We start from the raw sequence: 16,852 nt of genomic DNA on the forward strand, positions 1-16,852 counted from the left end.
AACATTCAGAATATTAAGTGGAACAATAAATCGCCTACCGTATTTTCTCGAATAATAGCCGGGAGCGATTATTGATTTTTTCGCACAAAAATTGAGCGATTATTCGAGTAAAGCGATTATTTCAAATATTGTTCATTGGAATTCGTGCCCTTAATATTTTGTTTTAATTTATTTTCCCATTAAATCAAAAAATAATCACGTCAAATACACTGAGCATGGGCTTTTTAAGAGTTCCAAATTTAGTTCCTTGATTAATTTTTAGAGCTTGAGGCGTCACTGATCAGTTTTGCTGAATCTCATTGTACTAAAATTGACAGGGAGGGGATAAAAGGAAGAAAAGATGGCCAGAGGGGCGATTATTCGAGGGAGGCGATTATTTTAAGTATTTCCGTCAAAAAGGGGGGGGGGGGTAATCGAGGGGCGGCTATTATTTGAGGAAATACGGTATTTCGTGTTTTCGAGGATCATGCTAGGACATTTTACACGTATGTAACATTCGCTACTTCCCATCGGGCATGAAAAAAAATACTAGTACGCAAATTTCAAGAAAGCATAATTTACACAAGTGGTCTCATTGAAGCCAAGTGTAAAAAGGATGCAAACTAAAGGAGCAAAATAGGGAAAAGTGTAAGACAAGGATATGGACTGGATAGGGCTTTAATCAGACGATCCACAGCTCCTCTCATACATGTTCCCTCTTTTATTTGTTTATATGTACCATTATATCGGGTGTATTTAAATCTATGTTAATGCTGCACACAGTTAATCAGATTTGAGATTAAGCCGATGAAATGTATAGTCTATGTTCTCGAGCTCTGTATCAAACAAGTCGACATAATTCTTCTTCTAGACAGTTTTGCTGACCTCTCTGCTCGTCGCATGCAGCTTGAACTGACAAAAAATAGAAAAATATGTGCAAAAAATTAAATAAATCAAGGAGGTTTGCAGTTGTTTTCTAGGATAGTATCTGCAAGATTTCATTAATATTAATAACAGAGACAAAAATAGAGAAGGTTATATAGCTACAGAGAGCTGGGAACTGATATTAAGAGGTTGTTGAAACGAAATATGCAACAATGCGATATAAATCCAGCGTTCCAATGGTAGTTTGAATTCTTTGTGTTCGATTTAAAGGATGCAATCGGTCCTCCTTTGCAGATAATCTTTACTGTCCAATTTGGACGAAGCTCAGTATGCGAAAAACATCTTCGAAAGCTCATTTTTATTGCTAAACACCAAGCAGAACAGCTCCATTCATATTAATTGCAACACAGGTTAGTACAGCTTCGTTCTCGTCTATCAATACAGGAAAATCTAAGAGGAAGTTACAATCAGCGACGTACTGAATTGTTCTCATCATTATAAACACGATGTTTCCAATGAGTTTACATGAAAAGGGACAGTCATTGAAATTTACCACCTTAGGAAGTATTCAAATCAGTCATACAAAAAAAATTTACGACTTGGTCAATAAGTACATTATAGTTGCCCTGAAAAGTTGCTTTAATGGCCGCAAACTAGAAACCAGAATGAAAAAGATACTCTGGATACCTTTTTTCCACGTTCCTTCTCGGTGTCTTTTGAGTGTCTTCGACTGAACAAATCGCCAAATATATAATAATCGCCCGTTTTCATAGTCGTTTTAAGAATTTGTTGATGAAATCTACATCTTCGGGGTTTGCAAATAACATATACTTGGGAATATTTTCAAAACATTATTATAATACCTCTATGACTGCTAACTTTCGAATTCTCTTTAAACTCCACATAGACTTTGGCAGTGAGTCTTGTATGGACTTCTTTAATTTGTGACTCATCCAGTCAAATACGTTTTGCAGTTACATTTTATTTGAACTTAAATTTGGAACATTGGCAAATCTTGTTTAGACAACGTAGGGCGAGTCGGCGAGTACGTTATTTTACAGACCTTAAATCTTTAGCTATGTATAAAAGAGACACACCATTTGCTCTAACACTGAGAGATTGACGACTCAAATTAAAGCCTCTTGTATAATTTGCTTACACCTATCATAGAATTGAAGGCGATATTGAACTGTAATTTGCTTACATTTATATAATATTTTATCCCTCAATTTTTCGTTCCACATGTCGCTCTGTATAGCAAATCTTGTTTAGTTAGGGTGCTGCAAGATTTTCGGTGATATCTTAGATATCTTTAAGTAGGTTTAGTTGTTTATTTTGGAACTGGTAATAACGTTGGCATTTGACATTTCAGCGTAACACTGCAGGCACAAACATTCTTACTAGGGACACTGTTTTATTTTTACAACCATTTCAACACGGTCGTCCGAGCCACGCGAAGGTCTAGCTGTTCCAAGGCAAACGCGGTACCTTTCTTTCTTTAACCCTGAGTATCAGTGTATTGGTCCGGTCCAGGGAGTAGAACCCGTAACCTCACGCTGTGCGGACCAGCACTCTACCCGACTGAGCTAGTCCTGCCGCGGTGAAAGATGCCTTAATGATTTAAGGCGTTAAACACTATAGAGTTTCAATATAGTGCATCTTAATCGTGAAAAGGAAAGGTCTCTTTAACCTTTCAAGAGTCCCGTTCAAGCTCAGTGATATTAGAGTTTTACATCAGTTTGACAGCAACAATATCATCAAAGGTAGGAATTTTAAAGCGATTATTATTATGAGAAAAAGAAAAACAGATCTAAATAAGCAACCTGTTGAGAAAACAAAATATTTGCATTGTAAAGCCGTGCTACTGCTTCAATACTATTTAGAGAATTTTAGCGATTAATATTACTGCGTCCCGCATGTCTTTGGTGCCTAGATTTCTGGGCGACCAATATGTACGAAATATATATTATGATATCATGAAGAAAAGAAAGAAAAAGAGACGGTTTACCAGCGGGAGAATAATCATTTTAATTTTTACCTTGTCTATTTAAAAACTTTCTTAAATAATTTGGTCTTTTGATTTCAATTAACCTCAGTTGAGTCTTATCGGAAACAAACTTAAGGTCAAAACGTACATCTTGACATTGTTAGGAAGAATCAATTGCTGGAAAAGATTTTAAAACACGCGACGACGTGTTTTGATCGGCATGATATTGGATAATAAATATTGTTTTGTTTTGAATTGAATCACTTAAATAAATTATTTCTATACTCACTTCATACCCTGATTAAAAAGTGCGCAGGTCGGTATGCTAGAAGAGTACGCTAATAGAACTCTATACCTTGTATGTTTTATTTTCCCAATGTAGACCTTCTTTAGGAAAGTAAAACCTACAAGCTAAAGAGGTCTATTGGAGGTTTGGTTTGCTGAGCTCTTCGGTGATTTCACTCGGAAGCTGGAATAGAAACATGTCTTAATTTAACTCAACGTGCTAATAACGCTTGCAGTGATTTAAGTACCACTCTTTCCATCCAGTGTTTAGTGGACATCATCACAGGAATGACAGTTAAAAGGGCGGGGGTTACAAATGTAAGTTGTCAGTTAAAATTTTGGCCTTTTGTCAATTGTCAGCTAAATGATTGTTAATAATTGACTATGAAACTTATTTGTTCATTTTTGATCCGAAATTTAGCCAAAAAGTAGTGTTCTTACCTAGATTTTCTACTCTGGGGTCCACAGGACCCACATAGAAGCTGAAAGGGGGTCACGAGGGAGAAAAGCAGGTCACAGTGTATGAGTACATCCCTCAAGATGGCGGAGCTTTAGAACGCATCATTTCACACGTCAGCATGCGCAGAAGTCGTCATTTTATGGACGCCGCTGATTGGGTGTTTAATCGCCATCACCAATTAATGTTTACGTACATTTTTTTATTTGGGCGTCGCCCAAATAGTGTAATCAAGATCGCTCGTTTTGATTCAAAGTTGCAATTGGAACGCAATAGGTGCGAACGTAAACAAGCCAAGTAAACAAGCCAAGTGACGCTAATATCTGCCACGCGAACGACTCGTACAAGGTAAAAAGCATGCCGGAAAGAAAGCTCCCGCAGCGTCTTGTTTTTTTGTTGTTGTTGTTTTTTTGCACTGTTTTCCCTCTTTGCTCCCTTCGGACCGCTGTGGCTTATTATAGTGCGCAGTCTCTGAATGCCTGCAATGCCGCGCTCTGGTAAGAAAACTGTAAAAAGGAATATACAACGTAAATTGAACATTTTAAAACGAGAACTGATGCAATAGTACCTTAATTTTTATCGGTTTTGCAACTGAAAGCTTTTCAAGTGGCTTTCCATTTCTGAAGTCTTCTGTTACTCTCGTCCACACAAACGTTTTTGCTGGCCAGAGTCCAACATTTCCAACCATTAAGCCAATCAAAATTTAGACCTTCAGAATATTGGGACGCAGATCAAGTGGAAGACGAAGAAAGACCGAATCTGAATCATCTCGGTAAAAATTTACAATTGCTTTTATAACGCCTTCATCAGCAGCCAACATGTATGCTGGTGCGTTCTCAGAGGAGCGTAAATTTGAGATCATAGGCCATTTCCAATGGATGATCCATGACACATGATAGGCTTTACGGTAGATCATTAAGGAAATTTGCCACTTAATCGTCCTGCTGCTAAGAGTATCCATATAAGCGTATATTTGATCACATTATCTGACGAAAAGAGTGGAACAATACTACCAAAAGGCCTTAAAAATCGGGTTTGTAGACAATCAGGTCCTTTGTCAGTTGACAGTAAAACCTAAGGTAAATGTCAGTTGTCGATTAAATCTAAGGCGATTTGTCAGTTGTCAGTTAAAATTTTGGCCATTTGCCAGTTGTCAGTTAACCCCATCCACACCCTCAGTAAAGTCATTGAGACTCAATTTGCAACGCAGAGTGTTGAATAACGACGAAAATGCTTTATTTGTTGTTCATTCATTAAACAAGCTGCAATATCGTATGCCAATTATTGAGCAACGAATATTGAAAGATGTTGGACTAGGTATCGTAAACAAATGCCATATTAAAATATGACATTGTATTCGCCTATTGACCCGCCTTGCGAGTAGAGTTTCTTTCTGTCTTCTTGTGTGAGAGGGTAAAAAAGAGGCTCTGCCTGAATCGCGTTAAAGCTTTGAGGTCGCTGCAGCCTAAACTTCTGGACATGTCAATCCTGTTCTCTCTCGTCAAACTGGCTTTGCGAGCAACCGTTGTTCATAACCAAGCCCGCTGTAGCAAGCGCACAGCTGTTAGGCCTGGGCTGGAAACTATATCCTAGTAACATGCCGCGCATGCGCAACAAAGATCTTAGTCGATTCATGCAGAGTCCTTCTCGAGAAAGCCAAAAGAAAGGTTCTGCTGGTAGGGTGCTATTGACCGTTCTCTGAGCTTTCAAAGTCCATCCGAGGCCACTTCACCTTGCAATCAATTTCAGGTTGAGGGGAATGACGTCACTTATAAAGCCAGGTTGCTAAGCATGACTCACAAGAATCCTGGCCTGCATAAGGGAGGAGTCTGGATAGGACCCTTTTTTTTGTTGTTGTTTTTTTTTCTTCTTCTTTTCTTCGCCTTTTTTCCTTTTTTTCAAAATCGTTCAATTATTCATTAGGATCGGAGTCGTAATTTTAATAAATGGTTGAGAGGTTTTTGTAGCCTGTACACAGACGTTGTTTTATTTTTATTTTTATTTTTATTTTGCGAAGAGCGCGAGAAAGAAAAATAAAGAACCATTTTAAATTTCTTCTTTCCCACCTCTACCCCCTTGCGCTGGTGTTCAATAAATCCCCTGCGGTTTATATTTTATCACCCGTGCTTGACGGACTTTGAGGAGAAAATAGAAAGTCTGTTAACAGGCTAGAGGTTTTGAATGTTTTTCATGAATGAATATTAGGGGGATGTTTTACACTTTCACTGAATGTTGATTACAATCCGTAGGTGTAGCATCTCAGTAACTCACAATGGATGTGTCAGACATACTCGTGCAAGAGCTCGTGGTAGATGGCGTTGGTCAACCAAATTACAGCTTACAAGTGCAGCTTTTTGAAGCTACAAGAAAAGGTGATCTTGCGAAAGTCAGAAGCCTATGTGGTCAGCTAAAATGTGCACTGGACTGTGTTGACAGTTCTGGAAAAAACCCTTTACAGCTTGCTGCTGACCTGGAAAACGAGACTGTTCGAAAAGAAATAATCGAAGAATTACTGAGTAGCGGAGCTGACTTGGAGTTCGCTTTACTACACGCAGTTCGCGATAATGATGCAGAAATGGTGGAAGTTCTTCTTCAATTTCGTAAGCCAGCACTCCACTCAACACCAAAACGATACGTAAACCCACTAATTTTGGCGGCCTGTTTGCAGAATTTTCGAATCATTACGCTGCTGCTGGAGAATGGTTTCACTATTGGTGATACAAAAAGTGTCCAATTGTTCTCCGGTTGTAATGAAGGGTACAACGAAAAGCTTGAGCCAGCTGTGAACCGTTTGAATGAATACCGCGCCCTTGCCAGCCCAGTGTTTATCTCGGCGTCCTTTCTCCACGACGTGCAGAGTGGTCACGATCCAGTCTATCGCGCATGCGTCCTGAACAGAGAGCTGCGTGAAACGGCTGAGCAAGAATACGAATTTAAAAATGAGTATTTTGAGCTCAGTGATGGCTGTAAAGAGTTTTCCGTGTCTCTTCTGAAAGAGTGCCATTCCATGGAGGAAATAAGATGCGTGATGGAGATGCACGACATATCGGATAAGGTGCTGCATGTAAATGGAAGCTTAAACATTCTGAAGTTTGCTATCGCCACTGGAAATGACAAAGTACTGTGGGTTTTATAACATTTTTTTATTCTTACTACTTTACAAACAAAAGTCAGTTTGGAGGGGGGGGGGGGGGGTTGAATAATCACTAACTTATGTATCCTTTGGCAAGCCTAAAACTGAGGGGAGCGCCCATTGAATACTAATTTACTTGAAACAGTTAACTTTTTAATTACAAATTTATTCACAAATCCACTTTGTATTAACTCAATGTCACGAAGGCTCGCTTAAAACATACACTTTTCGCTGGTTTTGTTAGCGACCAGTTTATACGATATATTTTTACCCGGCCTATCGTTATAACTGATCCGTCCAAGGGAAGGGCAAAAATGAAACAGTCGGTTTGAAACCTTACCGGTATTTGCGTTTGCCATCAACGTAACTAAGGGCAGTGTTTGTTGCTACTTGGTCAATCCCGCTACCATAAATTCCGCAACATTTTAATTTGCCTTTTAAAGACTGTTTGCATTTTCAAAAAGTTTTATTAAAGTTTCCATGGAATTCACCCTTTAAGTAGTACTTCTTTCACTTCTACACATTATTTTCCACGGTAATAACTTTAAATATTTTTCATTTGTTTACTTCCTAGTTTGTCAGCCATCCCTTCAGCCAACTGATATTAAACACGGAGGTCTACAGAAATGCTTCCTTCATGGAGAAAAGCGCCTGGAAGCAAGCAGTGCTTATACTACTGGCGGCTCTGTCATACCCATTACTATTCGTGGTCTGGTTTCTTTTTGAGATCTGTTTTCCAAGTCATCATGTGGCCAGAATGTTTCATTCTCCATGTGTGAAATTTCTCATTTATTGCGGCTCCTATCAAACTTTTCTTTTCCTGTTAGCCTTTGCATCTTTCCATTTTCAGAGTGGGTTTCTAGACTACAACATAACAGGTAAATGAAGTGGAGGAAAACCAAGAGATTCGATCACAATAAAAATATATATGTATATATGATACATGACTGTCACATTAAAAACCCATAACCCATTGTAGTGAAACTGTTGGTATTTCTCCCGCTAACGTCACCTATTGATATGAAGCAACGAGAAGTGCATTGGTTCTAGAAACAAAAGATTCTTTTGTTTCACTTGTTCCAAATTTGAATAACAAAACAATGTTTGTAAACAGCGATGTCTCCCGTTTGCGCTTCGTTTCAGCTCAGTATCGAAAACATTTATTTCACACATACTGAGAGATGACTACTCACTGTAAAACCACGTCGCAGTGGCGGATCCAGATCTTCAGATGCGGGGTGGAGGGAGGGGGGGGGCGGTCATACAGACCCTGAAATAAGGGGGGCGGGGAGGTGTAAAAAAAAAAAACCTTTTTTGGCCCTTCGAGCCCCAGTTTGGTCTAAAGATAAGGGGGAGCCTGGCCCCTTCCCTGGATCCGCCACCGCGTCGTAAAATTTGGTACGCAAATTAGTTCTAGCCAATGAGAGGAGCATACGCTTTTCTCCTGTGAGAAGCTCCTCCAATCGACAGAAACCACACCGGTGCCATACTAGGGCTGATTTGAAATGATTCCCAGCATGTGCTGGATTGGGCTTTAGATGGGGCTGTTTTGGCTTAAAATATTTTTTATTATTATTATTATTCAGTGTATACTCTAACCCGTATTATAATTTTAAGCATTAGTTTTTGAAAGTTTCCGTAGTCTTTCTTGTCACTTCACGATGTTTAGCGGCAAATATTTTATCACTCACTAAGTTTTTTAAATCACTTTTAAAGATTGGATTGTCCTCGTTTATGTCATTGGCCACCTAATAGACATCATCAAAGACGTTTATCAACAAGGCAGAACTCATTTCTTTTCTTCCCACTGGAACTATCTGGCTGTGGCTTCAGTGACGACATTTGTTCTCCACTACGCCATTTGGTGGACAGGCCGATCAATTCTTACAGGTGATCCACAATCAATGAAATGGGAAAGCCATGCTCATGATCGCGGGTACGCAACCATGCTCGTCTCGTATTGCGTTTTCGCTGTTGCAATCCTATTGGCTTTTGCACAAAACCTGTCATTTATTCAAGCTAACTCCAACACTGGTCCACTACTACAAGCTTTCATACGGATGCTTATAGACGCGGCCAAGTTCTTCCTGTATTTTATTTTCGTCTTTGTAGCATTTGCTGTTAGCTTCGCGAAGCTGTATTTGCAGTATGACAAAGCAAGACAGCATTTTCATTTGAACAAATCAGGAACAAATCAAAGCGATCCTCTTCATCTAGAAAGGTGCGTAAAACTGACAGTGGTCATATAAGCTTCCGTTTTATTCATATAATTCTCTACGCAGTCATCGATGTAAATTTAACTGATGAACCGCGGCAGGAAGGAGGGGGGGAAGCATCCGTCTCCTACTGTTAGGAAGCGACCCCCTTGTAAGAGAGGGACCAGGAATCTACATCTCATTTAGGAAAAGACTTTTATTCATCAAACTTCAACTGCTGGTGCTTAGTTAACTTCTCGCGCGATACTCTCAGGCATTGACAAAGTTAAGTTGAAGGTTGCATTAATGTCTACGCGCATTCCAGTGGTCAAAGCATGCAGGCGGATTCTAAAAGACCACAGCTGCTCTCTCTAACTCTGAGGCCAACCGACCGCCTTACAAAAAATTCGACCAATCAAAAAACGTTAGAACTGGTAAGAATGAATGAATAATGTGGACCTTTCATAAAGCGATTTGGTTATAGATTCTACCTATTACGTGCAATTGTTAGGTGCTATTGTTATGATGATGATTTTAAACTCCATTTTCTATTTGTAGATTTGGAAACAGCATTGGTACTATCTTTTGGACGCTGTTTGGTCTCATTGACGAAAACAGTTTCAAAATAGACGTGGATGGTTACGGCGCTGTATGGAGAACAGGCATGACGTTGTTCGGTGCATTCAATATCATTGTGGTTCTGGTGGCCCTCAACATGCTGATCGCGATACTAAATGAGTCATACACCAGAATAACGGTAAGCCAGACCTATGCCCTGTGTAAACAAAGTTTTTTTTTTACTTTTAACTGGTAATTAAGTACGGGCAGGAAGCTTAGGTTGGCCCCTCGTAGGTCCTCTCTAAAGGGGATGCTGTAACACCTTTTTTTATAATCGAGGAGGGTTTTTCAAACTCCAGGGAACATTTCAGTTTTTCTTCAAAGCCAGTGTTTAGCTTCTTCCAGAGAAATATCTATCCCTTCATTGACTTTAAGATTCCAAAACCACTCGTGGTTACAGAAATCTTTCAAGGAATACCACAAAATAATATCAAGCTTAGATCTAATACTAACGATACAATTGAAGTTTCGACCATGAAACTATTCCGATATGTTAAGCCACAAGGAGTTATAAGGGCTCATCAAAAGATATTAAGACTACCTTCAAGGCTGACCCCGACCTTGAAATTTTTCATGCAGGAAAACTTGGATACCGAGTGGAAGTTCACGAGGACAAAAATATGGCTCAGTTGGATTTACAAGAAAGGTGTTCTTCCACCGCCATTTAATATCCTATACGTGCTGCTTCCAGTGCACTGGTTAATAAAGCATCTTTTAGCAGCATGTTTGCCAGTACACTTTGTAAGTAACAGTTTATATATGTATCGAGATATTTAAATGGGATACATTGTTTAGGGCTCTTTCTAGGAAATCATTTCCAAAGCCAGTAAAAAATAAATGGTAAATACAGCAGGTGGTAAATTATTGAGGTGATATATATATCATATAAAAGAAATAAATAAATTTAAAATTCCCTAAAAGAATAAAGATAGCAGAAAATAAGTGTGCCTCAAGTACATATTATCAAAAAAGGTCATCAGTATATACACAGTCAGTGATCTGGTTTCAAAAACTCTGGTTGAAAGTTTTAAACAAGGCAAAGAACGATACAGGAAAACAATGCAGCTCACCTCCATCGCATTCGCCACTGTCAGCACTTGCGAGGAGCGACGCACACACAAAGAAAAACATTTTTTACCGAATTGTCGAGTTGACAAAGGCAAATAAAGGTCTACCCTTTTTCAATTGAGGTAAACGAAAGGAGTAAAGCTATAATTCGACATGTTTGAAAATTCTGTAAAGATAAAATTGTGCGCAAGCATGCATGCGCATGTACTGTTTACGGCTACTTGTACGTTTTTTACGCATGAATTGACCCGTCAATCAAAAAAATCGTTTTTGATGGTTTTCGTTGTGATTCCGTTGAGATCACCTCTTGTGTATGTACTAAAATAACTACATTTTTAGTGTCGGTGAATATGGGCCAAGGAAATATTTACCTTGCTGCTTTGCGGCCACTAGTGACAATACTCACGTTGATTTCAAAGAATAATTGTTAAATATAGAGAGACTGATTATCTCTTTTTCTCTTCCTCTAGTCCTCTTTAACACGGACGAAAGGAAAACCCTACGGAACAATCCGGAAAAACAAAAGGATCGATGTGAAGAAGGTATGTTGGCTTTGAAAGAAAATTGTCATTTGTACCCGCGGAGCACTTAGAAGTTCATATGAACTCGTTGAAACGTGTCTGTGCGTTCCATATGGAATTGGAATTTGGAAATGTTGGTTTTAAGGAGAGGGGGAAACCGGAGTACCCGGAGGAAAAACCTCTTGAAGCAAGGGAGAGAACCAACAACAAACTCAGCCCCCATATGGCGTCGACGCCAGGATTCGAACTTGGGCCACATTGGTGAGAGGCGAGTGCTCTCATCACTTCGCCACCCTTTCTCTTAAAAAACCAAGTTTAATGAGGATGATGTTCATTGGGCCCGTGACACAGGAGACTCGGGAAAAAAAATCCGAGTGCTCTCAACAGGAGTCAAATCTATTATTTTCTGGCTGCTACAATCCTGGGCAAAATTCCTTGGGACAGTAATGCAGTATTCATAATTTTCTGTACTTTCTGCTTGCCCTCATAAATAAAGACAGTGCCTCCTTTTCGAAATTTTCTTGCAACTTTTCTTTCATCCACCCTGCACAAAGTTGATCCTCGAAAAATTTCTGCATACACACGTACGTCCATACATGTTTTTTTGGGTGGGAGAAGGGATTGGGTATGTGTAAATTGAAAAAAGCCCCAGGAATGCACAAGTTTCCCAAAACTTCTGTCCATGATATTACCGCTTCAGATGTTCCGAAGCTGAGCTACAGCAGATTCAGCTAGGGCACAGCTGAAGCCATTGACAGACACCCTGCATAAACTGGAAGGACTAGAATCAAAATGTTTCGATTCAGAGTGAAATAAATATAACAAAATAGCAATCTTAATATGTGGGTGAAACGTATGACTCAAAAAATTAGAGTGCTCCAAAAAGCTCCGATAAATCACCTGTTGCTCAGTGGTAGAGCTTCTGGACTAATAAGCAGAATTTCAAAGGTTCGACTTCTTTCGGCTAAACTTTTTTTCGCGTCGTATTCTATTGAGTAATATATTAACCAAGCTTACAATACACTATAACATGTATACTACGCAAAAAAGTTATGTGTTTACTGCACCGATGTTACTTGAAAAATTATCGACAGCACCAAAAAATCCTCAGACACCAAAAATAACAAAAACAGGGGCATCCTCAAACATAATAGAAAAGTCAAATTCGTTTGTTGGTCATATGAAATGGTAGACGACGAACTTGATATTACGCTATGTTTTTTTCTAATTATTATTTATTTATTTATTTATTATTTTTTGTGTTTGCATTTTTAAAGAGAAGAGAGATGATTCGCCACCTTGTCCTAAGGTACCTTGCAAAAAGATCGAGCGATGCAGAGACCAGGAACCAATCTACCACCTCTGAGGAAAAACAAAAGACAGGGGAGGCAACTAACAATCAAAAATTGGATAGCAGTCAATCAGACATAACTGAGGCCAACTGCGAATCGAATCTGTAAAAGAGTTGATACTGTCCTCCTTCTCCCACCACACGCCTTTTCCTTCGCTCTCAATAAACACGGCTGTTCGTTGCCCTGGGAGAGGGAGGGGCCGAATCTTATTAGAGAGTTTTAGCAACGACGACTTCGACGGCAACGAGAACGAGAAGGTCAAAACAGCAATATGTTTATTAAGAAAAACAAGTTTGCTCGTGCATCACGTTTTTTTGTACATTTCTTTACCGTTTTTTCACGACTGCGACGTGAAAATGCCTCATTTCACGTTTTATGAAGAACGTAAACAGGCGACCACGAAATTTTCTTTCTCTTTCTAAGCTTGAGTGTGGTCCTCAAGAAATCAACTAGACATTTTAGACATTAGACATTTTCAGCGAACTGGAATAAACGCGATGAGGTTTGAAAAACGCTAATTCATTTTAAAAGTGACGTTTTCGCTGCCGTAGCCGTCGTCGATGCTAACTCCCTGTTTAAAACGGGAAGGGAACGCCCGTCAGAAAATTAGAACTCAGCCGTAAGAGGAGTCCATTCTGGGCGTAGTTCAGGCCTTGTATGTTACCCAAAATAGGCTTAACTAAAACAGAGAAGCAGATAACAGCTATAGCGAGTTAATTGCCCTTATTTTGGCCTCGAATGCTGCCTTCAAAAGTGAAAGCATGACAACGTTTGTTTTTTCTTTCCTTGTAATTTTTTAACACAAAACCCCAGACCATAGCTGTATAGGTAAAAAAAAACATAGTTTTCCTAACTAAACATCCTACGTTGTAAGTTAAACCAAACGCTGCAATTTACACCCCTCGGCGAGACGAGGAGCATTTTCGTATCTTTATTTCATAGGATTTTCTCCCTGGCCTAATGAGGAGGTCATGGGGTCACCCTCCCCTGATAAGAGGGTCTGAATGGGGGGGGGGGGGGGGGGGGTCCACTTGTCAGTTGTCGGTTAAAATTTAGTTACTTTGTCGGTAGTCGGTTAAAAATTTCGATCTTTGTCGGTTGTCGGTTAATCTCAGTTAATAAGTAGAAATGCATGTTAATTATTAATATTTGTTATGTGTTTCAATCAGTTTCAAGACTTTGATCCCTATAAAACATGTAAAACTTGTAAAAATGCATCATTTGATTGAACTTAAACTTCATTATGCAATATGATAGTGTATTTCACCAAAGCGTTTATTGCAAATGCGAACTTGGTTTCCCTGTTGATCACAGGGCACTATAAAAAGTAATGAAGAGAGGTTAATTGGACACAGAGGGAAACGCCCAGTCTAACCTTTTGGATACGTACATTATTTTTGGTGAAAAACTGCAAGGGGTGACAGGTTGCACAGCTATACCGGCGTGAAAGACCTTAAATATTTTGGCTCTAACAAGCATGTTCTTTGCCATGGTTTTCCTTTCTTTCAGGAAATAAGGGGTGGTTCTTTAAAAAATTAGTAAAGTAGCGGTTGGTTTTGTATGAGATTCCACTTTCCCATTAAAGCTTCTTTTACGACCAGAAGTGAGTTACAGTGTACTGCGCAAGCGCGACCAGTAAATTTCGTCGTCGTGGTGTCGTCGACGACGCCAAACAAAGTACAATCACGTCGTCCTGCAATCCACAAGCTTCAGCAGGTATAATGCACCTATCAATGTAATGCCGGCGAGGAGGGAGGCAGAGCGTAGGGTGGAGATTTGACTTTTTTCAAAAATTTGCAGTCAAATTCCCTGCCCACGGGCAAGTCATTCCAGTCAAATGCAACCAAATTTCCCCACCCTAGGCTGCACATTGCTGTCAATCCCAAGGCAGAACCCAAGAAAGTCACAATAAAAATATCTCCAAATAAAACTCTGCAATCTTCTATAAACGTTGCTGCATCACCAAAGATACATGTTCCTGTGACAGCTGCAATTAGACGTTTTAACCATAATTGGTGTTACACTGCGTAGAATACATAAACCTTTAGGAGAAAGTCCACATTTTGTAAGTTTAAATATACCGTTCTTAATAAAGGGTACAAAAAAAATGTCAGTTTCGTAAGTTTACACTGCTGATTGTAGCGAATGAGTCATACACTAATCAATTGTACTTGCAAAAATCGACTTGGTTTCTCTTTACTTTCGTTTATTTTGAGTCCACAGTATTTTAAGAAGTTCAATTGATCAAAAACACGCTAAAACAAACGAAATTTGAAGACAAAACGGTGAAATTCACTCAGCCTTCGCTTGTTCTCATTGGCCTCCATGACTTCCTGATCTTTTCAAACCGTACGGCGCATGCGTGAAACGTGGAGGTGGGAAACAGATGTTCCGTCGCAGTCTTTTTCGCCCAAGTCGGCAGTCAAATATCTCCACGTCGGCAAAGAAAGATTCAAATATCCCCTCCCCTGGGAGAACAAGATCAGTCAAATGCCCTACCCCATGGCCAACAAAGACAAGCAAATCCCCACCCCATACCCTGCCTTCCCCCTTCCCCCCGCCGGCTTTAAATTGATAGGTGCATGAATCCACTGTTTAATCGATTTTTGAAGTCCTTTGTTTTTTCTTATCCTCGTAAATCCAGGTATCGTTACTTTTTTCTCGTAACAAGCGATGTTGATTGAAAATTCGACTAAAAGTGTACTGTGAAAGGTTTGAACCCAGGAGTCATTTCAAAAGTAGGTTGAGTTTGATCGTCCGGGTGAACGTAGTCCTGAATAGGACTGTTGTTGTTGACAGTGACTGACGTTTCGACAACCTGTGCGGTAGTCATCTTCAGAGTCAAAGTGAGTTGTTATTATACTCTGGTTATTGATCTGATTGGTCAATTACGTCGCGACGTTATATTATTGGTCGTCTGTCAGTTAAGCCGTGATGTTATTGGCTTTGAAGACTAAAAGTATACTATAATGAATTGTTTTTACTGCGAAGAATGACAACAGCTGTGGAGGCCGAGCGAGCGAACTCGTAAGTGAGAAATTTATTTGTACGTATTTAGGTTAGGCAAATCATATATCTTTAATATAGAGGAAATAAATTTTATATGGAAAACAGCTATCACATCAGAATGTCTCTTTTTCCAAATCTAAACTCTGACAGACACTCGGACTCAGTCACCTCATTCAGGTTGAAAGTTGAATAATCTTTGTGCGGAAAGCAGGTGTTTTTCCACTCGAAAAAGTCAGACAACACAAAAAAATCTCCATTGTCAATGAAATTAGACGCACGGCTTAAAAATTAGACCTCGCATTGTTTTAAAAGACGCCATTGCGAAAAACTTTGTTGCGAACGAACATCACAGTTTTACATTTGTGTTTACATTCCGTGTCGTCGTCGTCGACCTACCGACCGATTGCATCCTAAGTTTCTTTTTTCCTGCCGAAACTGACGTTCTCGTTCCAGTCTTTTCTCAGTCAAAAGACGTCGTCGTCGTGAACTTCGTTGTGGTTCTTAAGTTCCCTATTGTGTCAAGAAAGGCAACATTTCTTTTCCTTCCTTGCTCGGTTTTGTTTCAGAAGCGCGGACTTCGGTTTCTGTGAGTTTCATTTATTTCTGATTGCACTTTGTCTTTCAAATTGTGTTGGTAGCCTCTGTACATCATCAACCATCAAGCGTTCTTTTGAATTTTGAAACACTTTCCTCAAACTCTTTTGACAAATCGGTGGGTGATAAGCCGCAAAATGTGTGCTGGAAGGTTTCCCTAGTCTTTACATCAAGGATAAATTTTTCCTTTAATCTTGTGCCTTTGTATACAACTGTGTCTAAAAACATTGTCTCAGTGAATTTCGGTGGTGAATTTAATAGTAGGATCATGCAAGTTTGCTTCTTCGAAGAAAGTTACGATGTCTGGTTTAAAGACGGTTTAGCTGCTTAGACTTTGTGTTTCAATACATGACATGAAAATGTTGGCAGAGGAAACTGCTGTCTTTGTGCCCATCGCGGTACGGTGGGTTTGGAGGTAGAGCTTTCCATTGAACGGGAAAGAATTTTCTTTGAGGATTAATTTAAGCATTTGTCGCATATAATGTTTAGGACTAGGCGGGTTGTAGAAATTTTGGCGTACGCTCTGCAAACCGATTTCAATATCCTCGTTTTGTGGTACTGACTTGTAAAAAGACTTGTGACGTGGTATCTTGGGTTACTTCCTAGAAAGGTAGGAAAAATACAATATACTCTTCTTTTTGAAAAAAATATAGATAATGTCGGTCCATGTCGGTAGTCGGTTAATAATTTTTTTAGTCGGTTAATAATTTTCGGTAATATTTTTTGCCCTTTGTCGCTAGTCGGCTAACCCCATTCACACCCTCTGATA

General features: G+C 39.4%; 1 protein-coding gene across 1 annotated transcript; it reads left to right on the plus strand.

The window, feature by feature from the left end:
- The first annotated feature begins 1,070 nt into the window (after positions 1-1,070).
- Positions 1,071-13,468, plus strand: LOC140937601 (short transient receptor potential channel 4-like). Its single transcript, XM_073387148.1, has 8 exons — positions 1,071-1,274; positions 5,843-6,711; positions 7,301-7,604; positions 8,443-8,947; positions 9,480-9,678; positions 10,119-10,280; positions 11,078-11,149; positions 12,406-13,468. Exons 2-8 carry the CDS (start codon positions 5,866-5,868, stop codon positions 12,586-12,588), a joined length of 2,271 nt encoding a protein of 756 aa, XP_073243249.1. The 5' UTR covers positions 1,071-1,274; positions 5,843-5,865; the 3' UTR covers positions 12,589-13,468.
- Positions 13,469-16,852: the final 3,384 nt, after the last annotated feature.

This window comes from Porites lutea, chromosome 5 (genome assembly GCF_958299795.1).
Source record: "Porites lutea chromosome 5, jaPorLute2.1, whole genome shotgun sequence".
Taxonomy (NCBI): domain Eukaryota; kingdom Metazoa; phylum Cnidaria; class Anthozoa; order Scleractinia; family Poritidae; genus Porites; species Porites lutea.